At 35.9% G+C, this 27,167-nt stretch overlaps 1 protein-coding gene, 1 long non-coding RNA gene and 2 pseudogenes across 3 annotated transcripts in view; all 4 read left to right on the forward strand.

Moving 5' to 3' along the window:
- Nucleotides 1-5,853: 5,853 nt before the first annotated feature.
- LOC114306105 (receptor-like protein 6) lies at nucleotides 5,854-8,469 on the forward strand. The gene has a single exon (XM_082876035.1). It carries the CDS (start codon nucleotides 5,854-5,856, stop codon nucleotides 8,467-8,469), a length of 2,616 nt encoding a protein of 871 aa, XP_082732161.1.
- Nucleotides 8,470-10,772: 2,303 nt separating this feature from the next.
- On the forward strand, nucleotides 10,773-11,408 carry LOC145793255 (receptor-like protein 33 pseudogene; annotated as a pseudogene).
- Nucleotides 11,409-11,613: 205 nt separating this feature from the next.
- On the forward strand, nucleotides 11,614-12,161 carry LOC145792263 (uncharacterized). Its single transcript, XR_014331650.1, has 2 exons — nucleotides 11,614-11,995; nucleotides 12,099-12,161. It is a non-coding gene; the product is annotated as an uncharacterized LOC145792263 (long non-coding RNA).
- Nucleotides 12,162-12,608: 447 nt separating this feature from the next.
- LOC145793256 (uncharacterized) overlaps nucleotides 12,609-27,167 on the forward strand; it is a 50,322-nt pseudogene continuing 35,763 nt past the window's right edge. Inside the window, exons 1-4 of the transcript XR_014333842.1 lie at nucleotides 12,609-12,664; nucleotides 12,754-12,908; nucleotides 14,280-14,542; nucleotides 21,480-21,542. The product of XR_014333842.1 is annotated as an uncharacterized LOC145793256 (transcript). The remainder of the gene's footprint in view (nucleotides 12,665-12,753; nucleotides 12,909-14,279; nucleotides 14,543-21,479; nucleotides 21,543-27,167) is intronic.

A 27,167-nucleotide genomic window follows, 5' to 3' on the forward strand; every position in this document is an offset into this window, starting at 1 on the left:
TTTTTCTATGAATGATATACATACAACGCTCTAAAAAATAAACAATTCAAATTATCGAGACAGAACCTTTAATAGACCCAATAAATCATAACATGATGATTAAGTTCAGATTTTAAACTTGAGAAAAATTTAATTTTTTTCCTCTACACATTTTTGTATTATATTTTTGTACAAGTACCTTTACTCTTTATGATGTTAGGGGCAGTGTTATGTATAGTCATCTGGTACCACTAACTAAGAAGAAGACTACATATTATTTAAATGCAAATGTAAACTACACTTACATCTTCTAAGATTTAATAAAATTATAATAAATTTCATAAGTTTGATATAATTATCTTAATCTCTTTTTAAGTAATGTTAAAGTAATTGAAACTAATGTAAATGATTAATAGACTTTAAAATAAAATATTGAACTCCATATAAAATGAAACGAATAATGTTTGGAAACTCTAATTTGAGAGCTCTAATGCAGCTCTAATGATGTAGAGAGTGCCCATGTGAAGAGAGGACCCACACTCCTCTCTATATCTCTCTCTACCCTCTCTCTCTCTCTTCCACCTCATTAGAACTCCTATTAAAGTTACCATTTTAGCGTTATGTATCATTGTTGAAATGAAACCCACACATTTAATAAGTTTCTCACTGGATGTGAAATTTTTGTATTTCAAATTGTGATCAAATGATGTGCACTTAAAATTTTAGGAGAAATTACAAAACAAGGAAACTTTTAAAAAATAATTAAAACACTTAGAAAAATTTATGAATTTAATAATTTAAAATTTTAAACTTTAATATTAATTTGATTTTTTTTTCCCCAACTTTCAACTGATTTGTTAATTCCCCCAAATTATTTATTATTGTTTGTAAGAATCTATCCCGATGGAGGGGGAAAGGGGGAAGAAGCAAATAGAAAGTGGGTTGCTCATATTCTATTTTACAAGTTGGTTAAAAGTTAATTTTTTTATTTTTTTTAAAAAAAATGTGTTAAAAAATAAAAATTTAATGTGAATCAAAAAAGTTAAAAAATTAAAAAACTGACTTTTAACCCAATCAGCGATGATGACTTTGATCATTCCATTCCTCCATGGGCTGATCACAGCTTTAACCCCTCTGCTACAACCAAAGACATAGGATTATATCAAAAATTAACCCAGAGACTTATTAAACTCAATAATTTGATCATTACATTTTAAATTTAAGTTTAATTCAGTTTTTTCATTTAAGTAAAAAGTTAAAGTTAACGATTTTAAAACATTTATCATCTTACTAAGATGTACACATAAAAAAAAATAACAAAATTTTAGATGGAAAAACTAAATTAAGAAACTAAATTTAAAGTGTAGGCATTAAATTATTCAATTTAAAACTACAATAGCAAAAGTAAAAACTTTTCATAATTACAAGTTGGACAAGATAACTATGACACACATACAAAATGCTCATTTATTTTCTGGAATAAAAAAAATATTATTTTGTCTTTCGCGCTATTACTTAAAATTCAATTTAATTTCGATTTTCTTAATAATATTAATTTTATATTTAAATTATTTAATTTTAATCAATTTTATTTCGTTGTCAATAATCAAACAAAAATTACTAACATGACATGAGAATATAAGACATTACTATAATTATGGTCAATTAGGCACAAAATACAAAGGAAGTCAAAAATGAAAATAATTCGAATTGAATTCATTCCGATTCTACGATTCCATTATTGAATTGCACGATTCCAACAAATTTCTTATTCTTAGCTGCAATTTGTATTACCCTATGTAAAACTCATATAGAATTATACGAATCATATTTCGAATTGTATGATTCAAACCACTATTTCAATATTATTAGTGAGTACTACCAAATTTTAATGTGAACAATTAAGTCTTATTTTTCCTAATTTATTCTCAAACAAGTTCACGTCTCCTTAATAATATATTTCATTACAAATTTACCATTCTTATATAAATATGAATAGCAATTGTATAATTAATTTTAATTTACTCCAATTATATATTCTTTAGTTGTAAATATTATTAAAACTATATCAAACAGAACGATTTGATAAAAATAAAAATAAAAATACTATACATAATCCAGGTGGTTATGTGGGAGGAATTATTCTGTTTCGCATGTATCAATCTATATTAACATCAAGGTATTTCCTGATTTCCAAGTTATCTAGTGGATCCATTCTACTAGGTGGTTATGCGAGAGGAATTATTTTGTTTTGTGGGAATTTCACATTGGCCGTGTGCACGGCGAATAGCATGGGCTAAATGAATACATGACTTCAAAATAAGGAAATAGTGGAGAAATTATCGAATATTATTGGACGGCACATGGACACGCTATATTCTAAACTTACTAAATAATTTTTGATTGTGTGCTGATCTTATAACAATGAGACACATAACTAGTTTGCTTCAAATGTAAGAGAAAATTTATGAAAAATTAATAATATGGCCTTGTACACTTAGAAGGACAAACCACATAAAATATATGTTAGTCCTCCAGAATAATTTTTGCTTATTTCCAATCACATTCCTTAGAAATCTCCCACATCTACAAATTATCAAAGAGAACTAGAGCAACGCAATTTGTTAAAAAATAAATTAAAAAAAATTATCAATAAATCTTATTTTATATTAATGAGTCATTTTCAATGTAGACAATTAAGTCTTATTTATTTTAATTTATTCTGAAAAAGTTTACTTTTTCCTTAATAATATCTTTTATTCCAATTATACCATACTTATTAAAATATGAACAACAATTGCATAAACAATTTTAATTTACTTAAAAAATATATATTTCTTAATTGCAAAAATTGAATAAACTACATCAAACAAAATCATACTCAACAATTTGATGAAAATAACTATATCATAGGATTCATCATTTTCTGTTGCCTTGTACTATGAAAAATATATTTAGTAAACAATTTAAAAAGTCTATTTTTTTTAAATATTCCATTAAAGATATTGTGAAAATAATACCCTAAAAAATTCATATATATTTTAAACTATGAGACAACAAAAAAATAATAATGAATCTTACGTTATGCTTTTGTTCAATTAAAAGCAAACCAGTTCCAAAATGTTTTATTACTTGCTTTATAAATAGCCAAGGCATTACCAACTTTTGATTGATTTAAGGAAATTTATATTCGCTCTCTTTATGTTTTTACTCTTGTGTTATTTTTGTTTTTATAATTTTAATTGACTCAATTTTAACATTAATTTATGATTTTATCTCAATTTAGTTTAATTGATTATAACTTTTAGTGTTTTTTTTTTTTTTTTGTGAAAAATGTACACATGAACATATAGCTAAAAAATTGTAAACTTATTCAATTCAATTCTCAACTAACTCAGAAAGATCAGTGTTATTAATTGGACTAAATTAATGTAAAATTTAAAATTAAGAATTCAAAATAGAATTAATTGAAATAATCAAATTAAAATGACATAATGGACCAAATGTAGGAATTATCAACATAATTTTTTTATTAGAATTAAAGACAAAAATCACTGTTGCCAACCTGGAAGTCAAGATAGCTAGTGGATAAAACTACATAGTTGCCGTGCTTGATGGGCTGGGCTAGAGAAGCAAACCAGTCCCAAAATGTTTTATTACTTACTTTATAAATAGTCAAGGCATTACCAACTTTTGATTGATTTAAGAAAATTTATATTTGCACTCTTTATATTTTTACTCTTGTGTTATTTTTGTTTTTATAATTTTAATTGACTCAGTTTTAACATTAATTTATGATTTTATCTCAATTTAGTTTAATTGTTTATAACTTTTAGTTTTTTTTTTTTTTTTTTTTTTGTGTGAAAAATGTACGCATGAACATGTTTCATCTTTTATAGCTACAAAACTGTAAACTTATTCAATTCAATTCTCAACTAACTCAGTAATATTTTTTCTTTCAACAACCATAATCAGTGTTATTAATTGAACTAAATTAATATAAAATTAAAAATTAAAATTAAAAATAGAATTAATTGAAATTATTCAAATTAAAATGACATAATGGACCAAATGTAGGAATTATCAACACAATTTTTCATTAGAATTAAAGACAAAAATCACTGTTGCCGACCTGGAAGTCATGATGGCTGGTGGATAAAATTACGAGTCAAGATCCTCCCCTTGCACTCCCTCCTTGCACTTCCTCCTTGTAGGGCCTCGGGCCCATTTTTAGGCCCAATTTTGATAATTCGAACTATTCATATTTTAAGATTTGTTCAGTATATCATACCTGTAAAAATTCAAGTTGATCGGATATCAGAAAGCATGTGTTCAAAAAAATTGAACAAAAAACTATTTTTTTAAAGAATTTAATAAACAGTTTTCCGAACACATGCTTTCTAATATCCGATCAACTTGATTTTTTACAGGTATGATATACTGAATAAATCTTAAAATATGAACGGTTCGGATTATCAAAATTGGGCCTAAAAGTGGGCTTAAAGGCCCTGTAAGGAGGAAGTGCAAGGGGAGAATCTTGATTCTAAAATTACATCGATGCCATGCTTGACAGGCTGGGCTAGAGAAGCAAACCAGTCCCAAAATGTTTTATTACTTGTTTTATAAATAGTCAAGGCATTACCAACTTTTGATTGATTTAAGGAAATTTATATTCGCACTCTTTATATTTTTACTCTTGTATTATTTTCGTTTTTATAATTTTAATTGACTCAATTTTAACATTAATTTATGATTTTATCTCAATTTAGTTTAATTGATTATAACTTTTAGTTGTTTTTTTTTTTTGTGAAAAATTTACACATGAACATATAGCTAAAAAATTGTAAACTTATTCAATTCAATTCTCAACTAACTCAGAAAGATCAGTGTTATTAATTGGACTAAATTAATATAAAATTTAAAATTAAGAATTCAAAATAGAATTAATTGAAATTATTCAAATTAAAATGACATAATGGACCAAATGTCGGAATTATCAACATAATTTTTTTATTAGAATTAAAGACAAAAATCACTATTGCCAACCTGGAAGTCAAGATGGCTGGTAGATAAAATTACAGAGTTGCCGTGCTTGACGGGCTGGGCTAGAGAAGCGAACCAGTCCCAAAATGTTTTGTTACTTACATTATAAATAGTCAAGGCATTACCAACTTTTGATTGATTTAAGGAAATTTATATTCGCACTCTTTATATTTTTACTCTTGTGTTATTTTTGTTTTTATAATTTTAATTGACTCAATTTTAACATTAATTTATGATTTTATCTCAATTTAGTTTAATTGTTTATAACCTTTTTTTTTTTTTTTTTTTTTGTAAAAATTGTACACATGAACATGTTTCATCTTTTATAACTAAAAAATTGTAAACTTATTTGATTCAATTCTCAACTAACTCAATAATTTTTGTTTTCTTTTCAACAACCATAATCAGTGTTATCAATTGGATTAAATTAATATAAAATTTAAAATTAAGAATTCAAAATAAAATTAATTGAAATTATTCAAATTAAAATGCTATAATGGACCAAATGTAGGAATTATCAACATAATTTTTCATTAGAATTAAAGACAAAAATCATTGTTGGCAACCTGGAAGTCATAATGGCTGATGGATAAAATTACATAGTTGCCGTACTTGACGGGCTGGGTTGGGCTGCTCCACCACCATAGAAAGTTGACGTGCTTGACGGGCTGGGCTGGGCTGCTCCACCACCATAAAAAGACTTGGTGTGTATAAGAATGAGTAATGCATTTTCCTTCTCCATCATCAAACTACTATCTTTCTTACTCTCCTCTGTTTTTCATATCTCTCTCTCTCTCTCTCTCTGAATCCTCCTACCTATAAGAAAACAAAATGAGTTGGCTTATGTTTCTTCTTCATCAATTTCTTCTGTTATTTCTCTTGTCTTCTTCTTCTGCACGCCATACCTGCCTTGAGGACCAGAGATTTTCACTTCTCCAATTTAAAACAACATTTACCATAACTGCTAATGCCTCTTCTCTACGTTGTGGATCTGATTCTCATTCTAAAATGGTGTTCTGGAATGAGAGCAGTGATCGGTGCTCGTGGGAGGGGGTCACGTGCGACTGGTCGAATGGTCATGTGATTGGACTTGACCTCAGTTGCAGCCACCTTCAGGGCACCATCCAACCCAACAGCTCCCTCTTCCACCTTCGACACCTCCAAACCCTCAATCTTGCCTTCAATGACTTCAATTTCTCTACAATTTCACCTGATTTTGGCTCCTTTCCAAGTTTGACCCATCTCAACCTCTCTTCCTCTAATTTTACTGGTCGAATTCCTTCAAAAATCTGCCATCTATCCAAATTGATTTCCCTTGATCTCTCTTATTTGAATTATTTTTTTTCTTCCCCGGTGAGACTTGAACAACACACTTTCTATATGCTCCTTCAAAACCTAACCCAATTAAGAGAACTACACCTTGATTCGTTGAATATCTCTTCACCTTTACCTCATGCTTTGCTAAATCTATCTTCTTTGACATCGCTCAGTCTTGAAGATTGTCAACTGCGTTGGAAATTCTCAGAAAACATTTTTCACTTTCCAAACCTACGAGAGCTCGATTTATGGCATAATTCGGAACTCACAGGTAAACTTCCAAACTTCAATGTGACTAGTTCCCTTCAGTTTCTTGATCTCTCCTTCATAAGTTTTTCTAGCCGATTGCCTGAATCAATCAGCAATCTTAAAGCCTTGAATGGTTTGGGCCTTGTTGGTTGCAACTTTTCGAGTTCCATTCCAACTTCTCTTTGGAACCTTACACAAATCATCATTCTAGACTTCGGGCAAAACTGTTTCCGCGGTCAAATCCCCTCATCAATTTCAAACCTTGCAAAGTTTACTTACTTGGGTCTTTCCGGAAACAATTTGAACAGACAAATACCGGATTCCCTTGGCAACATGAGCCAACTTACTAACTTGGGTCTTTCCGCAAACAATTTGAATGGTCAAATACCGGATTCCCTTGACAACATGAGCCAACTTACTTACTTGGGTCTTTCCGAAAACAATTTGAACAGTCAAATACCGGATTCCCTTGGCAACATGAGCCAACTAACTTCTCTCTATTTGAGTTATAACTCACTCAATGGGACAATACCATCTTCGTTGTTTGCTCTGCCTTCACTGGTTGAGATAGAATTGAATAACAATAAGCTACAGGTACCAATTCCAAGATTATTTTATGAACTCCAGAACCTAACAGACTTGCTGCTTTCATCAAATAACTTAAGCAGTGTAATGAATCTAGATAAGCTTTTAAAGCTTAAATATCTGATCTATCTTGATCTCTCATATAATGGTCTCTCATTGAGCATCAACAATAGTGTCAACTCTGCCTTGACCAACTTTGACACTATAGGATTAGCTTCTTGCAACTTGAGCGAATTCCCAAACTTCTTGAGAGAACAAGCCGGATTGCGTTCTCTAGACCTTTCAAACAACAAAATTCATGGTGAAGTTCCAAAATGGTTATTCAATGTGGGGAGAGATTCATTGCAAAATTTAAATCTTTCTCATAATTTCCTTACAAGTTTAGAGCGTCTTCCAAGGAAGAATCTACGGTTTATTGACCTGCACTCTAACTTACCCCAAGGACCACTCCTTGTTCCACCTAACTTCACATTTGTTTTCTCTATCTCAAACAATAAAGTGACCGGAGAAATACCTACATTGATTTGCAATCTGAGGTGGCTTGAAGTTCTGGATTTGTCTAATAACAGTTTGAGTGGCTTGATTCCACAATGTTTGGGAAACTTGAGTCTCTCGGTGCTAAATTTAGGGATCAATAGCTTTTTTGGCACCTTTACTTCAACATTTACCAAAGGCAATTGGCTAAGGAATCTTAACTTGAATGGCAACCAAATTGAAGGACAAGTTCCGCGATCTTTGCTCAATTGTGAATACTTGGAAGTTCTAGATCTTGGAAAAAACAAGATAAATGATACATTCCCCCACTGGTTGGAAACTCTTACAGAATTGCAGGTTCTTGTCTTGAGGTTTAATAGGTTTCATGGTCACATAGGCACCTCCAAGACCAAAGGCAAACATCCTTTTCCTAAGTTGAGAATTATTGACATATCTTGCGATGAGTTCACTGGCCTTTTGCCAACAAATCATATCAAACAATTTGGAGCTATGATGAATGTCGATGAACATGTGAAATTTAAATACATGGGCGAAACATATTACGAAGATTCTGTGGTGGTGGTGATGAAAGGAAATGAGATTGAATATTCAAGAATCCTAACAGTCTTTTCAATCATTGATTTTTCAAGAAATAAATTCCAAGGAGAGATTCTGAAATCCATTGGGAGGCTTAATTCACTTTGGGGTCTTAACTTATCCCATAACAACCTCAAAGGCCACATTCCAACTTCACTTGGAAATTTGAAAAACCTTGAATTGTTGAATCTTTCCTCAAACAAGTTTGTTGGAGAGATTCCTTAGCAATTGAAAAGATTGATGTTTCTTGTACTAAACCTTTCAAACAACCAACTAGCAGGACCAATTCCTCAAGGGAGCCAGTTAATACATTTGGAAATGATTCATACAGTGGGAACTTGGCCTTATGTGGATTCCCTTTATCAAAGAAATGTAAAGAACTACAGCTATTGCCACCTCCACCAACACTCCAACAAGATGAGAATTCAGACAAGTCAAGCGGATTTAATTGGCAAGTTGCAGTGTTGGGGTATGGATGCGGATTTTTATTTGGAATGGTTATGGGATATCTTATGTTTGTAACTCGAAGACCAGAATGGCTTATGAAAATTGTTGAAGGAAAACATCATAAGAAGGTGAAAAGGTCTAAGAAGGGTGCCCACTGATGCAGTGAATGAAGAAATCAACAAAGACAAATGGCGTTATCTGGTAATTGGAATTTATCTTTGAAGCATTACTTTGTTGAATTATCTTTTATTGTTTCTACTTATATGCTATATTTGAGTTATTGGTGTTCTTATTTCAAAATTAGGTATGTTCCATTAAGTAGCACAATAAAGCAATGGTATCCACTTGAAGGGGTGTTTCACCTAGCTACTACATTTGAGTGGGTGAGCATCTGGATAACAACTATACAAGACCACTTCAAAAGCTTTACCCTTGCTGCTGTATTGAATTCTAAAGCTTTGTTAAGTTGTTTAGTTTTCTTAAAGCACTGAGTTAAATAAGAGTTTCATGTCACGACTCTTTCTTGTTTTTTTTTTCCTCGCATCGTTTAGCAACCTTTTGGAGATTTTCACTTTTGTATGTAAGTTGCTTTTAAATTGAATTTCAGTCACAGAAGACTGGGCCTTGCCAAGTTTTTAACTTTAATGCAATCTTACAAGTTACAACTCAAACCATTTCCCTTGTTACATTCTTAATCATTTTGAGTAATATAAATGCTGGCTATTAGATAGAGAATTCACATTGAAAATAATGTTACATGTTAATCTTTGAGCAGTGCTTTTACTCATTGCTATTGTAGTCTATTCTATTTTTATTTTTTTTTCATCTTCAATGGCGATTGAGGGATCAAACTGGAGATATTTACTAACACTTGTTCTATAGAAGTAGGAATTTTGTGATTAATTGTAGTATGAAAATGGTGACATGGAGAGTATTGATTGAAAAGGTTGCTCATATTTATTTTTTTGTGAAATTTTACTAGTGCAAGTGTTGTCATGAATAGGAACATATTAGATTTTTAAAAAAATTCAAGTTGTTTAGTTTATGCCAAGTTGTTTGATAAGTAAAAAATTTGGTGTTGCAAATTCATGTTTGAGTTTGGTAAGTATGTATCATTAAAAATATTAGTTACTCCATGAATGAGATTAAAGGATTTGTGTAGTTTTATTCGCTGGCCACAAGCTCACACATCCAATGAAGATATTAATCTCCACATTTTAGAGTAATTTTGGTTTCCTGCAACCCAAAACCCTGGTGGCAATAATTAGTGAGCTTGGGTAGCAGAGTGGATTAGGGACCAGTGAAGAAGTAAACGTCACACACAAGACCATAGAATTTACATGCCTAAGGTAAGGTTATATAGTTACTTTCTATGATTTGGCTTTGAAAAGGTGAAAGAAAGGTTATAGACTTTGTAGCATGTGAAAACTTGGATTTAAAGGGGTGATAGGCTGTTAAAATTTTATAATTGTGGCAAAAAAATTTTAAACAAAATTTTGGGATCCCAGTTTGTGTTCTAGTGGATGATGACTGGAATGACATGCATTAATGCCTTTTGTCACTCGTGGGGGTCGCATTATGGTTAGCATTTGGATTTTGTCACCTTTTTCATGTGGCTTTGTTCTAGGAATCTTCATTAAATACTTTATGACAAAAAATAATTTTCTGAAGTTGAAATGGTGGAAATGAGCATAGGTTTTGTTGTCTCCACTTTGTTTTTTAAATACTAAATAATTACTTGGTGATACTTTAGTGCTATCAATATTTAAATGTTGGTCTAGCTTGTTTGAAGGGTGGATGAAAAAATAATTGTCGTCCTTGAAGGGTGGATGAGAAAAATAATTCGGCTCAAATTTGTTGGTAATTTGAGCATAACTTAAGTTCAATTTATTGAGATTGAGCCAGCCTTGGGCAGACAAAATTTAAATCTTTCTCATAATTTCCTTACAAGTTTGAAGCGTCTTCCATGGCAGAATCTACAATATATTGACCTGCACTCCAACTTACTCCAAGGACCACTCCCTGTTCCACCTAACACCACATATGTTTTCTCTATCTCAAACAATAAATTGACCGGAGAAATGCCTACATTGATTTGCAATCTGAGTTCACTTGGAGTTCAGGATTTGTCTAATAACAATTTGAGTGGGTTGATTCCACAATGTTTGGAAAACTTAAGCAATAGCCTCTCGGTGTTGAATTTAGGGATCAATAGCTTTCGTGGCACGTTTACTGCAGCATTTACCAAAGGCAACGTGCTAAGGAATCTTAACTTGAATGGCAACCAAATTGAAGGACAAGTTCCACGATCGTTGCTCAATTGTAGACACTTGGAAGTTGTAGATCTTGGAAAAAACAAGATAAATGATACATTCCCCCACTGGTTGGGAACTCTTCGAAACTTGCAGGTTCTTGTCTTGAGATTTAATATGTTTCATGGTCCCATAGGTTCCTTCAAAACCAAAGGCAAACATCCTTTCCCCAAGTTGAGAATTATCGACATATCTTACAATGAGTTCACTGGGCTTTTGCCAACAAACTATATCAAACAATTTGAAGCTATGATGAATGTGGATGAACATGAAATGAAATTGAAATACATGGGTGAATACTATTATCAAGATTCTGTGGTGGTAATGATGAAAGGATATGAAGTTGAATATTCAAGAATCTTAACGGTCTTCTCAATCATTGATTTTTCAAGAAACAAATTCTAAGGAGACATTCCGAAATCCATTGGGAGGCTTAATTCGCTTAGGGGTCTTAACTTATCCATAACAACCTCAAAGGTCACATCCCAATTTTACTTGGAAATTTAATGAATCTTGAATGATTGGACCTTTCCTCAAACGAGCTTGTTGGGGAGATTCCTTAGCAATTGACAAGTTTGAAGTTTCTTGATGTACTAAACCTTTCGGATAACCAACTAGTGGGACAAATTCCTCAAGGGAGCCAATTTAATACATTTGGGAATGATTCATACAATAGGAACTTGGCCTTGTGTGGATTCCCCTTATCAAAGAAATGTGAGGAACAACAACCATTGCCAGCTCCACCAACACTGCAACATGATGAAAATTCAGATTGGGAAGGCAGATTTAACTGGAAAGTTGTTGTTATGGGTTATGGATGTGGCTTTGTATTTGGAATGGTCATGGGATATCTTATGTTAGTAACTCGAAGTCCAGAATGGCTGATGACAATTGTTGAAGGAAAACAATATAAGAAGGTGAAAAGGTCCAAGATGAGTGCCCGCTGATGCAGTAAAGGAAGAAATCAGCAAAAAACAAATGGCGTCATTTAGGTAAATAAAATTTATCTTTGAAACATTACTTTGTTGAATTATCTTTTATGGTTTCTATGTATATGCTATTATTGAGTTGCTAATGTTTTTATTTCAAAATTAGATCTGTTCCATCAAGTAGCACAATAAAGCAATGGTGTCCACTTGAAGGGGTGTCTCATGTAGCTGTTGCATTTGAGTCCATGTGAATCCAGATAGCAGCTATACAGGATCACTTCAAAAGATTTTACCTTCGTTGCTGTATTGAGTTCTAAAGCTTTGTTATGTTGTTTAGTTTTCTTAAAGCACGAGTCAAATAAGAGTTGCATATCATGACTCCTTGCCTCTTTTCTCGCATCATGTAGCAACCTTTAAAGATTTTTACTTTTTTTTTTATGTAGCTGCTTTTAAATTGGATTTCAGTCAAACTTGGCCTTGCTGAGTTTTTTAACCTTAAAATGCAATCTTAAAAGTTATAACTCAAACCATTCCCCTTGTTTCATTCTTAATCATTTTTGAATGATGAAATTGTTGGCTACCTGATAGAGAATTTGCACTAAAAATAATGATGTGTTACTCCTTTTTAAAATATTGCCAAGTTTGCTTGTTGGAAGGTAAAAACATTCTCAATTCAATGGCGACTAAGGGATCACACTGGAGATATAGTCTAGCACTTGATTCTATTGAGATGTGGGAATTTACTTGTAGTTATGTTGCAATTTACTGCTTAATCAGCTTCTTGTATCATCTTTACATTGTTTCACTTTTACATCGTGCAGGATTAAAATGCCTGAGACCTATGTTGTGCACCATGGGAATAGCAAAGAATTAATGGAAGTAGCTGAAAACAGCGTGGCAAAACGGGTTCTTCGTGAGCATGTACGAGAATCCCTTAGAGTGCAGAATGAAGATCTGCTCTTTGCAGCTATCAATAGTATGCTCTTCTTGTTGATGAGATAATAAGTTTGTCCTCAATTAGAGTGTGACAGGAATTTTAAAGTTAATATTGTATGCCCACTTCTTTGCTAGTTAAACGGTTGCACTTTTCATTGAAAATAATTATTATTCATGTTGGGTTGGGTAGGCATGGTAGTTGCAGCAGGTTTGAGTTCATATCTAATCAAGTTGACATATTTTGTTGCGATTGTTAGCATTAGCTTTAATTCAACTAGTATTCTTTTTAAAACTCAGTTCTGTGAATTTGGTTTGCCTTATACATCTGTCCTTATATGCTTGGTGATGCAATCCTTATGTGGCATTTAAATAGCCGCACATGCCTTCCTCTTTAGTATAAACTCACCAATTTTTTTAGAAGTTGATGATTTTGCTTTTCTATTTGGAGTAAAAGTAAATTGGAATTCGATTTTGAGAAGGAAAATGAAAACTATAGGGTGTCATATCACTCTGCTCATGTTCCACTGACCATCTTGGTGTCTCTGTATCTTGATAAATCCATGCTATGAGTCCAAAACCATAGAACAAAAGACTCCACTGAGTGAAAAGCTCTTTAGCAAAGAAGTGTCTTTTTGTGAAGTATTGATGGCATTTTATATATCAATGTATCATGATTGTCGTCTGCCCGTTATGGTTTTTGATTGCCCGTCTTTGGTTTATGATGAATCATTTTGGTATCAGTTGCCACTTTAAACTTTGTTCCATAGATAGAAATTCCCCAGTATAAAGAAGTGTCTCCTCCTTTGGAAATCAATTTGATTTTCCTCGTTCAGCTTGCGTGATTATTGCACTCATTGCAATCTTGTTTCCCTTCCTTCCTTGAGGTAATAAAGTTGACCTTGACCTAGTTTATGGCTGATGATGGTGCATAGTGTGACAAATTGAGTGTAGACGGTAGCATAGAGGACAATAGGGAAGAGAGCTGTAGCTCTTTCAAAAATTCTTCATACTTCTCATCTTCTAAGGCTAATTTCATTTTACACCAACAAGGCTTAATTACAGACTTCATAAAACCCTAGAAGCATGCAAAAATTGTCTAGAACTCATATTTCTCTCATGTTAACAAATAAAACATCAAATCATATTCCTAAGATTGTTTTAGAACTCCTAAAAACTTGGAAACACAGCAGTATTCGGTATTAAAAAAAATACAAAAAAAATACAAAAACAAAAAATTAGAACTCTACTAAGCTATATCAATTCATCATTACATGAGTCCATCATCAACTAGGCTGCATCAATGGCAAAAATATTTATATACTTTTGCTAGTATGGCATCCTATTAGACATGCATATAATTATCCCTATGCGGTTTTGTAGTTTCTAAGCACTAGGCACCTTATAACTGCAGGTGTTTCACGTGGGAAAGGTCAGGATTTATTTCTCCGTTCCTTCCATGAAAGTCTACAGCTAATCCAAGAGAAGAAACTACAAGTGCCATCATTGCACGCGGTAATAGTGGGAAGTGACATGAATGCTCAGACCAAGTTTGAAACAGAATTGCGTAACTTTGTGGCAGAGAAAAAAATTCAAGACCGCATTCACTTTGTCAACAAAACCCTTAATGTAGCTCCTTATCTTGCGTCCATTGATGTTCTTGTTCAGAACTCCCAAGTACTTCCGCTGAATTATAGTGTCAGTTCACATTGCAAGCATTACTTAATTTATTCATTTTTCTATTTTTTCCATGATTCATAGTTTATAAAAGTAAATTCAGTAAAGGAGTGTCACCCTTATACTCTATCTTTTCTTTTGGTTTGACTTTCTACTTCTTTGTTTTAGTAGGATTCATTTACCTTTTAACTAATATCACTCCTTTGCCTTTTTCACTTCAGTTATCTTTATTCATGCTTACTAATAGCATGACAAGTGATCTATGAGTTGACAGAAGAAAAGATTGCATTAATTGAAAATTTTTGATGAAGTTAAGGACAAGAGATTCCTTAAGTACAAGTTTATGGTAGTTGTGCTATTTTCTTAATCAGAATGCTATGTTCATATACAAATTGGAATCTAGCCTCATAAAAGTGCTATTCCTGGTTAATATCAAAGGTGGAACCAACAAATTTTTTTTTTTCCTTTTGGTCTATAAATCTAACAACTTTTCCTAACATATATAACTATTACATTCATCTTTTTCTGTTCACATTTCTTTCTTTACTTAAATGTTGCATTTGGGTACCATATTTAACTGCATTTTACTCGTGGTAAATCAAAGTCTGTTCCAATCTTATAAATCTAATTTGGATGTTAGACTGTCAAAGGTTTAAGTGGCAATACACATCACAGCTTTTGAGCTCGTACAAATTGAACTATAAAATTTTTTCTGCCTTTGCAACTTGCTGAGTATAGCTTTTGAGAATCTACAGCCAGGTTTGATGCATGTTAAGTAATTTTCCCGAAGATAAAAGTTATAAAGTGACACAGAGAATGAGACAGAAATTAGAGCTCCACCAGAAAAAAGAAAGAAAGAAGATTCCTATGAAATTCTTAAATAGAGAAAACCATGAACCTATATAGGAGACTCTTCTAGCCATCGAAACTTTTGAGAAGAGATTGTTAAAACCTGCACAAATTGTTTCCTTCATTGGTCCAACCCTTCAAGTTATGAGAAAGATGAGTCCCTTTATAATAATAGAAGCACTCATAAGATTCCATTTAGGTTAAGCAATCACTCCAAATAACATAGATGAATGGACAATGAAACCTATGCAGTTCATTGATTTTAGTTTGCTGTATGGGATTCACACGTATCAGCTAAAATTTTCTTCTTGAGATAATATCTGATGTGCAAAGTCTGGTCTAAATATGTTACCCATAAAAAAGAATGTGGTTTTAAGAGGATAATACTGCAGCCTTTAACGCTGACTTGAAGAGAAAAGCTGCCAACCCTCAAATTGAAAAACGACTTCAGTTGAAATTTTGTAACACTTGTAAGCCGAATTGGCCCAACCTTTAGGCAATCAAGGCCCTCACCAAATGCCTCAAACTTTTAAGTTATTTGTCTAAATGCTCAACAACAACAACCAAAAAAGAAAAAGGAAATATATTTCCTATCAAAAGACCTAAATTATTATTTTTTTGAATAGAAAACTCTCTTTGTCCAAAGTCCCTAATAGTAAAGGCTATGAATTAATTTAAATGTTAAAAGAGGCCTCTCATTGAGATTTTGTTGAAAGCCTCATTAGGGGTTGGGCTACCCCCAATTCTTAAGAGACCCCTAATCCTCGTTATCTGATTGTGTGTGTTTAGTGAATACTTAAAGTGGAGAAGCTTCATCTTTTTGAATTGGATTTGATAAAATACAAGCAAATTTTTAGGAAGGTATATGAGAAAATCTGTTGGTTGGACTTTTGGGTGTTTATAGACACTGAGTTAGAATAATATAGCCACCCTACCATTGATACCTTTTTCCGTTACTGGTGTCTAATGAATTTTTGTCTAAGAATCATAAACACTTTTAAGGTGTTATGTCTGTATCGGACACTAACACTCATTAGACACTCCCTAATATGTGTTGGTAATGTGTCTAAACATGTGGTTATTATATTTTTAGAATTGGACATGCTTCAGACATTGGGGGACACACATATCAATTGTTTAGATACACATGAAACATGTTCAAAGAATTTAACTTTGGATATGTGGGTGAGCGTGGGTAGAGGTAGTCGGTCGTTGACCTCTGGGAAGATGGTGGGCACTTCAATGGCCTGAGATCACCGGAGGTGAGAAGTGAAGGCTAAGGCAAGCTTGGAGAGGGAGTGGTTGGTAGTGATGGACCTTGAACACTCATGTATAAGTTTAGTATGTGTATGTAGGAGTAGAAGTGTAAGCCTGAGTGTGAGTGTAAGACTTGTTTGTCTTTGCCTACTGCATATATGATATTTTATATAGGTTCCCGGACCATTGGAGCCCAAGAAACCTATTGGACATATGGCTTGTTCTTCCTAACTCTGTCAGAAGTTGATATAAGCCCTACTGCTGTCTGTGGTTTGATGGCTGTAACGCCCTCAAAAAAAATAACATTAAACCCATCAAATAAGACATTCATTGACAAATGAAATAACCACATTCTTCTATTCATCAGAGTTTCATTACAAAAGTATTACATGTTAACAACAAAAGCAAAAATGCCCTACGGGCTTACAGCTTTCCAAGTTAACACTTGGTTACAACAAAAGAGTGCTAACTCATCTACACATTAAGCCCTTGGCTTGAATATACATGTAATACATCAAAAAGGAACTAAAACCATAACAATCTGCTCGCCTCTAGCCTCCCAAGCTATGACCTTGGAGGTGGCATGCTACCTGTACCTGAAAATGATATTTCCATATAGGGTGAGCCACAACCCAGTAGAAATACACTAAACCAACCATGAACAATGACTAAAAGATTAGCAATTGATAGATGGCTAACACTGATACATCCACATAAATCACATTTTATGTCATCCGACTTATGAGTCCAAGTTACTTTTCATTTTCCCTTTTTCAACAGATGAGCATATTAGCTCTATCATCATCTCAACAGATATGTATAAAAACTATATCCCACATTCACAGATAAGCATATAAGCTATATCCACATTCCCAACAGATATGTATAACAACAATATCCCACATTCACAGATAAGCATATAAGCTGTATCCACACTTCACAAAGATAAGCATATTAGCTCTATCTTCACTTCTCTAGACAAGCATATGAGCTGTATCTACGGAGTTCATCTCCTATCTTCTCCCAATACTATCCGGTTTAGAGGTACATCCCCCATCTTCCCCTAAATCGCGGAGTACATCCCCCATCTCCTCCTCTACACATAACGTATACAAACACATTGGTTCTATATACAATCACTCAATACATACAGTTAATGTATTCTATCAACCGTCAAATTTCATGACACATTCCAGTGATTAGTTTCCGTTTGCCTAATCATCATGCATTGTCTACAACAATCACGACTATCCTCCACCGATAGCCCAAAGCAGTTATTTCTAAACAGAAAATAAATGCACAAATGGATATTCAATCAACATTTCAATTCGGTGTGTGATAAACAATTCAACTACACCCTTTAACCCCATGCACTCCCAATCTCAACAATTCCATTTCATTTCCTCATTTCTTACAATTAATTACCCCAATTAATCAATCAATGTAATTAGGTCATTTTCCACAATTAACATTACAACCCTTAGGTCCCATTTTCATCAATGATTCAACATTTATTCCATTCCTCTATACCAAACATGCATCTAGGTTTATTATAAATAAAACCCCAACTTTTGTAAAATAACACAAAAGCCCCAAACTTTCACAAAATTACCAAACCAACCCCAACATCTCAAAATACCAAAATTTAAAGACAAAATCCATAGAGAGGAGTAGGATATCCCTACCTCAAATTCGGAGCCCCAAGGGAGAAGATGACAAAACCCAACGTGCTCCAAATCCCGAAATTTTTATATTAAAATGTAGCCCTCGACGATCAACAACTTTTTTGTAAAGGCCAAAGATGAGCAAATCACTCCTACTGGATCAAAACCTAGAGAGAAGGTAGAGTTCTAGAGTGAGAGGCTCAACAATGGTGTTTTTGCAAAAGTAGGAGAGAGATGAGAAAGTGAAAAAGTGATTTGAAAAGTCAAAACTCGGAACTTAAACCCAGTCGCCATGCTCGAGCGTCAAACACCCCGCTCGAGCGTCACTCACAGACTCCCGCTCGAGCGTCAACAATCCCGCTCGAGCGGCGGATACACACTCCCAGAACTTTTACAGAACCAGGTCTCCGCTCGAGCTTCCAACTCCCCGCTCGAGCGGCACTCACACAACCCCGCTCGAGCGGCCAACTCCATGCTCGAGCGTCCAACACTGCACAGGAAATACTGGATGGGTGCAATTCCCGCTCGAGCGCCAGAACCCCCTCTCGAGCGGACAGGTCAAAATCTGGGCAGCTAGTTTTTGGTTTCTAAACTCAACCAACCTGTAACAAACCTGCCCAACACATCCTATAACTCAAATACGAAGTAAAAAGGATGTAAACAAGATAATAATCAACTACCAACATCCACGGACACATGTCCGGATCACTGTACAACAAGGGTAAATCCGGGATCGCTATAATGGCAGTTTGGAAGCAACATATCATACGTGCATCAGGCGGTAAGCGTAAGGTCCCCAACATTTCTTCTTCAAGCCTGATCAAGATGGAGTTAACTTTGCAAGAAGACAACCATCTTGACGATCCTCTAACTTTAGCCTCCAGACTAAGATTCTCTGATGATCCCATGCCTGAGTCCTACTCCTGACCCAGGCAACAAAGTAGGTGAATGGGCCAAGGGCCTGTCCAACGTGTTCAAGTAGGCCGGGGCCTGACTACCTTGTTGTTAGACTTGGAGCAAGTGAGGTATGAATGACCATGGGCCAAGGGGGCCATGGTGCTGCCTGTTGCCGAGCTCTTCATACTTGGCCTTGTGTGCATGCTCTCGCTTAGGCTAAGCATGTGGTTTTAGTTTTGCATGGTGCCTTGACGGTTTGCCATGCAGACGGAGTATTGGTGACGTCGCACCGTAGGGCTCACTATATATTAGGCGTGCGATATGTCCACGTGATGCCTTGTCAGTTTGCCATGCGGGCAAGGCTTTAATAATGTGGCACCTGTAGGGCTTGCCACGTATTAGGCGTGATACAAGTACCTACAGGATCCAATAAATATGTTACCCAAAAGAGGAATGTGGATTTAAGAGGATAATCTAGCAGTCAACACTTTCTTGACGAGAAAAATTGGCAACCCTCAAAGTGAACAATGGCCCCGTTTGGTAGAGCTGTGGGAAAGTGATTATAGATTATAGCTTAACAGCTTATAGCTTATAACTGTGAACATAAGCTGATTTTTGACTTATAAATTAAGCTTCTCCTCCCCCACTCAAAGAATAAGTTGATTTTTGACTTACAAAAAGCTATAATCTGTATTGTTAAGCTGAACCAAACACATCAAAATAGTTTAAATTAAGCTAAAAGCCGAAATAAGCTGGAAACAAACCCTACCAAATAGGGCCAATGACTTCACTGGAAATTTTGTAACACTTTTAAGCATAACCGGCCCAACCATTAGGCAATTAAGGCCCTCACTTAAGGCCCCAAACTTTTAAGTTGTCTAAAAATAAAAATAAAAACCTTGTCGTCCAAAACCTAATAAAATTTGTTGTTCAAAAGGCACCATAAAAAGAAACCCTTCCTTGTCCATAGGCATAAAACAAAATATTTCTTGTTCAAGGACCTTGAATAGTAAATGCTAATAAAAATCCTCCTTGTCCAAAGCCGTTGCTTAAAAGAACACATTCACAGTCCTAATAAAAAAATATATCTCTTATCCAAATATCCAAATTATTATTATTTTGAATAAAAAATTCTCCTTGTCCAAAAATCCCTAATGAAGGCTATGAATAATCCAAATTTTAAGAAAAAACTTATATTTTACAGTAAAAATTTGTGATGTAAAAAAACAGAATATATGATCTAAAATGTGAAAAATGGCCTCTCATTGAGCTTTCACCTAATGCCTCAACAAGGGTTGGACTGCCTCGGACTCTAAGAGACCCCCAAACCATTTTGTCTGATTCTGTGTATTTAGTGAATACCTCAATTGGAGAAGCTTTGTCCTTTTTATTAAGATTTTATACTATACAAACAAATTTTTTAGGAAGGTACATATATGAGACAATCTGTTGGTTGGGCTTTTGGGTGTTCATTAACCCTGAGTTAGAATGTTTTAGCTTCCATGCCTTTGTTACTTTTATCCTTACCTGTATCCGTTGTTTGAGGTCTAGTCAATTTTTGTCTAAGAATCATGAACACTTCTAAAAAGGTGTGTGTGTGTCCGACATTGACACTCATCGAACACTCCCCAATACGTGTTGGAAACCTGTCTAAAAATATGTTGTATTACTTTTTATTTTTTTAGAATGGGACATGTTTTTGATGTTAGGGAACACACATATCAATTGTTTAGATACACATGAAATATGTTGCAATTTCAAAAGAAATAAACTTTGGATCCAATGATAAAATAAAAATAATGTGAATTTTTACCTATTAATCCCTTCTCCTTTAGACTTTTTAATTTTAGAAATTTTAAAGCCCAAAACTTTCAATTTGTGTATAAATATAGTTTTCTAAATCAGAAATGGAGACTTTTTATTCACATTTCTTTTTTAGTATGTAATGTAGAAAATGATTTTTTACTATTTTGATATAATAAAATATACATGTAGTTGTAATCTGAAAGTAACAAAATAGTTATTATTGTCACTTATGAAGATATAGTTATTTGTTGTTGTGTCCTTGCCATGCTATGTCCTTTTTCAAAAAGATAATAAATAAAAATTTGCCATGTTGGTGTGTCTGTATATGTCATATTTGTGCCCCATACCCATTTGGTCGTATCCTTCGTCAATTTTTTTCTTTCCATATAATGGCTGGCATGTTTGTGGCGGTGATATTGGTTTCAGTTCAAGTTTTATTGCTGAAGCTTGGTTCTTTCGTGTAGGCTCGGGGAGAGTGCTTTGGGAGGATAACCATTGAAGCTATGTCTTTTCAATAGCCTGTTTTGGTGAGCCCTTTACCAATTTTCTCATCATGTATGCTTATTAAATAGACCAATATGATTGGTATATTAATATACCCTGAAAAAAAAATAATAATTCCCAACACTGTTGGTTTGGGATTTGAATTGCTTTTTAGCTAGGTGACAAATTTCCAGAGTCTTTTAGCACCAGAGACTTATTTGTTCCAATCTAAAAAAAAAAAAAAAAATTATCTGCTATGTTGCTGTTAATCCCTAGGTCAAAGATTTTTATGTTGCCTCTTGTTAAGAAATGCAAGTCTTGAGATGTAGATGTTGCCCCTTGTAAAGAAATACTCTAGTCTTTGAAGCTTTTACCCCATGTTGATTTTTGTTTGATCTTTTAACGTCAAGATCAAAGTTTGCCAGCCTGTTAATTTTGAAGTCATTTTTACTTATTAAAAAAATAGAAAAAAAAACTTTTGAAGTGGCTCTGCTAACACGAAGGAAGGAATTAAGGAGAGAACGCAGATGAGGGCTATAGCGATCCCGGGTTTACCCTTGTTGTATAGTGATCCGAACATGTGTCCGTAGATGTTGGTAGTTGTTTATTATCTTGTTTACATCTTTTACTTCGTATTTGAGTTATAGGATGTGTTGGGTGGTTTTGTTTCAGGTTGGTTGAGTTTAGAAGCCAAAACTAGTTGCCCAGATTTTGACCTGTACGCTCGAGCGGAGGTGTTGGCGCTCGAGCGGGGAATACACCCATCCAGTATTTGTTGTGCAGTGTTGTACGCTCGAGCGTAGGTTTGGCAGCTCGAGCGTAGGTCTGTTTCTGCAAAAGTGCTGAGCGAGTGCATTCTGCGCTCGAGCGGGAGGTTGGCCGCTCGAGCGTAAGTCTGTGAGTGGCCGCTCGAGCGGGGTGTTTTACGCTCGAGCGGAGACCTGGGTTAAAGTCCCGAAATTGTGACTTTTCAAATCACTTTTTCACTTTCTCTTCTCTCTCTTACTTTTCCAAAATCACCATTGTTGAGCCTCTCACTCTAGACTCTACCTTCTCTCTAGGTTTTGATCTAGTAGGAGTGATTTACTCACCTTTGGCCTTTACAAAAAAGTTGTTGATCGTCGAGGGCTTCATTTTAATCTGAAAATCTCGGGTTTTGGAGCACGTTGGGTTTTGTCGTCTTCTCCTTTGGGACTCCGAATTTGAGGTAGGGATAACCTACTCCTCTCTATGGGTTTTGTCTTTAAATTTTGGTATTTTGAGATGTTGGGCTTGGTTTGGTAAATTTGTGAAAGTTTGGGGCTTTTGTGTAATTTTACAAAAGTCGGGGTTTTATTCATAATAAACCTAGATGCATGTTTGGCATGGAAAAATAGTATGATTGTTGAATCATTGATGAAAATGGGACCTAAGGGTTGAAATGGTAATTATGAAAAATGGCCTAATTACATTGTTTAATTAATTGGGATAATTAATTGGTGAGAAATGAGGAAATGAAATGTTGATTGAATATCCATTTGTGCATTTATTTTCTGTTTTAGAAATAACTGCTTTAGGCTATCGGTGGAGGATAGTCGAGATTGTTGTAGACAATGCATGATGATTAGGTAAACGGAAACTAATCAATGGAATGTGTCATGGAACTTGACGGTTGATAGAATACATTAATTGTGTGTATTGTGTGATTGTATATAGAACCAATGTGTTTATATACGTTATGTGTAGAGGAGGAGATAGGGGATGTACTCCGTGGTTTAGGGGAAGATAGGGGATGTACCTCTAAACCGGATAGGTATTGGGAGGAGATAGGGGATGAACTCCGTAGACAGAGCTCATATGCTTGTCTAGAGAAGTGAAGATAGAGCTCATATGCTTATCTTTGTGAAGTGTGGATACAGCTTGTATGCTTATCTGTGGATATTGTTGATACACATATCTGTTGTGAAGTGTGGATACAGCTTGTATGCTTATCTGTGGATATTGTTGGTATACATATCTGTTGAGAATGTGAGATATAGTTTTTATACATATCTGTGGAAATGATGATAGAGCTAGTATGCTTATCTGTTGTTAAAAGGAAAATGAAAAGTAATTGGGACTTGTAAGTCGTTGACATAAATATGTTATTTATGTGACTGTATCAGTGTTGACCAACTATCAATTGCTAATGTTTTAGTCATTGTCCATGGTTGGTTTAGTGTATTTCTACTGGGCTGTGGCTCACCCTATATGGGAATATCATTTTCAGGTGCAGGAAGCATGCCACCTCCAAGGACATAGCTGGGAGGCTAGTGGCGGGCATAGTTTTGTCGTTTTACTTTTGATGTATTACATGTAATTTCAAGCCAAGGGCTTAATGTGTAAACGAGTTAGAACTCTTTGTTGTAACCAAGTGTTAACTTGGAAAGCTGTAAGCCCGTAGGGCATTTTGTTATGAGGTTAACATGTAATACTTATGTCTTGGAATTCTAGTGAATGAAAGGAATGCGGTTAGTTTAAATGTAAATGCATGTCATATCTGATGGGTTTATTGTTATAATTTTGAGGGCGTTACAACTTGGTATCAGAGCGTACCGGGTTCGAATACTTTGGGTACGTGGGAAGTGATTAGTATCACAATGGGTTTGTCTCGCTTGATAGAGACTTAAATGTAGTACCATATGCTATGTGTTTATTTGATAACATGCTTATGTGACTATGTGGGTATGGGATTTAATTTCTTGGATGTTGATCGGATCCTTGAGTTTCTGGGAGTCTTGTTGGAAAAGCACTTGATCAACGCTGTTTCTAACCGGAACTCTAGTAACGCCTCGGGACTATCATTATCCGGAAATGAAGTTCGTAAGTGCTTATGTGTTTATGTGCTTATGTGGAGTGAATTACAGTTGTCCATGCTTTAGGACGTGAGTGTTTAGTTTCGGCACATTTATGAATGTGCTAACGTTCTGTGTTGCCTTTATTAGGATGTCAGGACGAGGAAGAGGTGCTAGGCGTGGTAGACCTGCGAGGCAGGAAGTACCGTTACAGGGTGAGATTCCGGCAGTGCAGGAGGGAGTTGGGCAGGCCAATGTGGCCGAGCCAGTAGGTCAGCAGGCTATGGGTGCCTTGGCCAGAGAGATAGCAGGAGCTTTAGGTATTCTTAGAGCTGGGAATCAGGCAGCTGAGACAGGGCCTTCCTTCTTGAAGAGGGAGTTCTTTCGGTGTAATCCGGACGAGTTTATCGGGGATCCTAAAGAGCCGCTTAAGGCAGATGAATGGCTCGAACAGACAACGAAGACGTTTGAGATGCTTGGCATCGAGGACGGAGCACTGAAAGTGACCTTGGCATCCTTTCAACTGAAGGGAGATGCGGGTCAATGGTGGAAGTACGAGAAAGCTCGTGTTGGTGGTACTTGGGAGGCGTTTATAAATGCTTTTCAGGAGAGGTTTTTGTCTGCAGTAGCAAGGGAGAAGCTGAGAGATCAGTTTAGCCGGCTTAATCAGCAGGGCTTGTCGGTGGCCGAGTTTGAGGCTACTTTTACCAGTCTGTCTAGGTTTGCACCTGAACTGGTGGCGTCTGAGGAACGCCGTTGCTATGAGTTTGAGCGGAAGTTGAGGCGGGGCCTCAAGTTGAGAATTGGTGGGTCTTACATTCGAGAGTATAGACACCTGGTAGATGCTGCAGCTCATATGGAGCTTATGATGCAGGAGGAGGATGAGGGTCAGAGAGGCTCCAAGAGGAGCCAGGATAGTCAGAGTGATGGCAGGAGACAGAAGGGTAATAACCCTCAGCAGTCTCAGGGTGCAGTTTCTAGATCGACCTTTCCAGTGCCTAGTGTAGGCTCGGGGAGAGGCAGTCAGGGAGAATTCACTTGTTACAAGTGTGGCCAGCTGGGTCACAAGGTTTCGGTTTGCCCGCAGAAGGGTGGGAGTCAGAAAGCTGCTTCTTCTTCAGCTAGACCGCCGAGTCAGAGTTTGGGCAGGGGGCAGCTCTTGACTTGTTATCAGTGTGGACAACCTGGGCACATGAAGAGGTTTTGCCCACAGTTGAGTGCCACTTCGGGAGCGTCTGGTTCTAGGTAGACGCAGGGTTTTCAGCCAGCTCAGTCTGTGCAGGCCTTGAGGGCCAATCCGGGAGTTTCGTCATCCCAGTCTGTGCAGCAGTCTTTTGCTCCGAGAGGCGAGCAGGTAGACCAGGGGCCTACGGGGCGCGTGTATGCTGTTACCGCGCAGGATTTAGTACCGGCTCCATCAGTAGTGAGAGGTACTTTTCTGTTTTGCAACTCGGTTGCTAATGTGTTGATAGACACGGGTGCATCTCATTCTTTTGTATCTGCTGCATTTGCATCTGTTTTGGAATTGGAGTTAGCACAGTTAGCATCTCCTATTTGTGTGGTATCGCCTTTGGGTGGTGAGTTGATTCTGAAACAGGGTGTTAGAGGATGTGATATAGAGGTCGCCGACTATAGGCTTCCTTTTCCGTTTGTTGTCATGCCCATGAAGGGTTTTGATGTTATTTTGGGTATGGACTGGTTATCGTCATACCGGGCTGTTATTGATTGCTACCGCCAGAGGGTTACATTATGTACCTTGAGCGGGGAGTGGTTCCATTTCTTGGGAGACCGGGTTGGTAGTGTTTTGCCACCGGGGTATGATTCGCGAGGGCGAAGTGAGCTTAGTGGTCTACTTGCTAGCTTTGAGAGTAGTAAGTGTGATGAGACACTGATTGTGTTGCCGAGGGTGGTTTGTGAGTATTCGAATGTTTTTCCCGAAGATCTTGTTAGTTTGCCACCTCACCGAGAGATAGAGTTCTCTATTGATTTAGTGCCTGGTACGGCGCCGATTTCTATGGCACCTTACCGTTTTGCTCCAGCAGAATTGGTTGAGTTGAAAGTTCAGCTCCAGGAATTGCTCGATAAGGGCTTTGTTCGCCCTAGTGTTTCACCGTGGGGAGCGCCGGCCCTCTTTGTTAAAAAGAAAGATGGTGCCTTGAGATTGTGTATAGACTACCGGAAGTTGAATCGGGCTACGGTTAAAAATAAGTACCCTATGCCCCGTATAGATGATTTGTTTGACCAGTTGAAGGGTTCCCGTTGTTTCTCTAAGATAGACTTGAGATCGGGTTACCATCAGTTGAGGGTCAGGGAGGAAGATATTCCTAAGACGGCATTCCGTACGCGGTATGGCCATTATGAGTTTCTGGTGATGCCATTTGGGCTTACCAATGCACCGGCAGTCTTTATGGACTTGATGAACCGGATTTTCCGGGAGTTCTTAGACCGATTTGTGGTTGTTTTCGTGGACGACATCCTTATCTATTCGTCTTCTGAGGAGGAGCACGAGGCACACTTGAGAGTGGTGCTTGAGTTACTTAGAGCCCATAGGCTGTATGCCAAGTTTTGGAAGTGTGAGTTCTGGCTGAGGGAAGTCAAATTCTTAGGCCACGTGGTATCCGGAGAAGGGGTGTCTGTTGATACATCCAAGGTTGAGGCAGTGCAAGATTGGGCACAGCCTAAGAGTGTGTTCGAGATCCGCAGTTTTCTGGGATTAGCTGGGTATTACCGTCGGTTTGTGAAAGATTTCTCCAGGTTAGCGTCACCGTTGACTAGACTGACTAGGAAGGGAGTCAAGTTTGTGTGGAGTGAGACTTGTGAAAAGTCGTTCCAAGAGTTGAAAGTTAGATTGACCAC

Source organism: Camellia sinensis, chromosome 6, assembly GCF_055761805.1.
Source record: "Camellia sinensis isolate YWXY chromosome 6, ASM5576180v1, whole genome shotgun sequence".
NCBI lineage: Eukaryota > Viridiplantae > Streptophyta > Magnoliopsida > Ericales > Theaceae > Camellia > Camellia sinensis.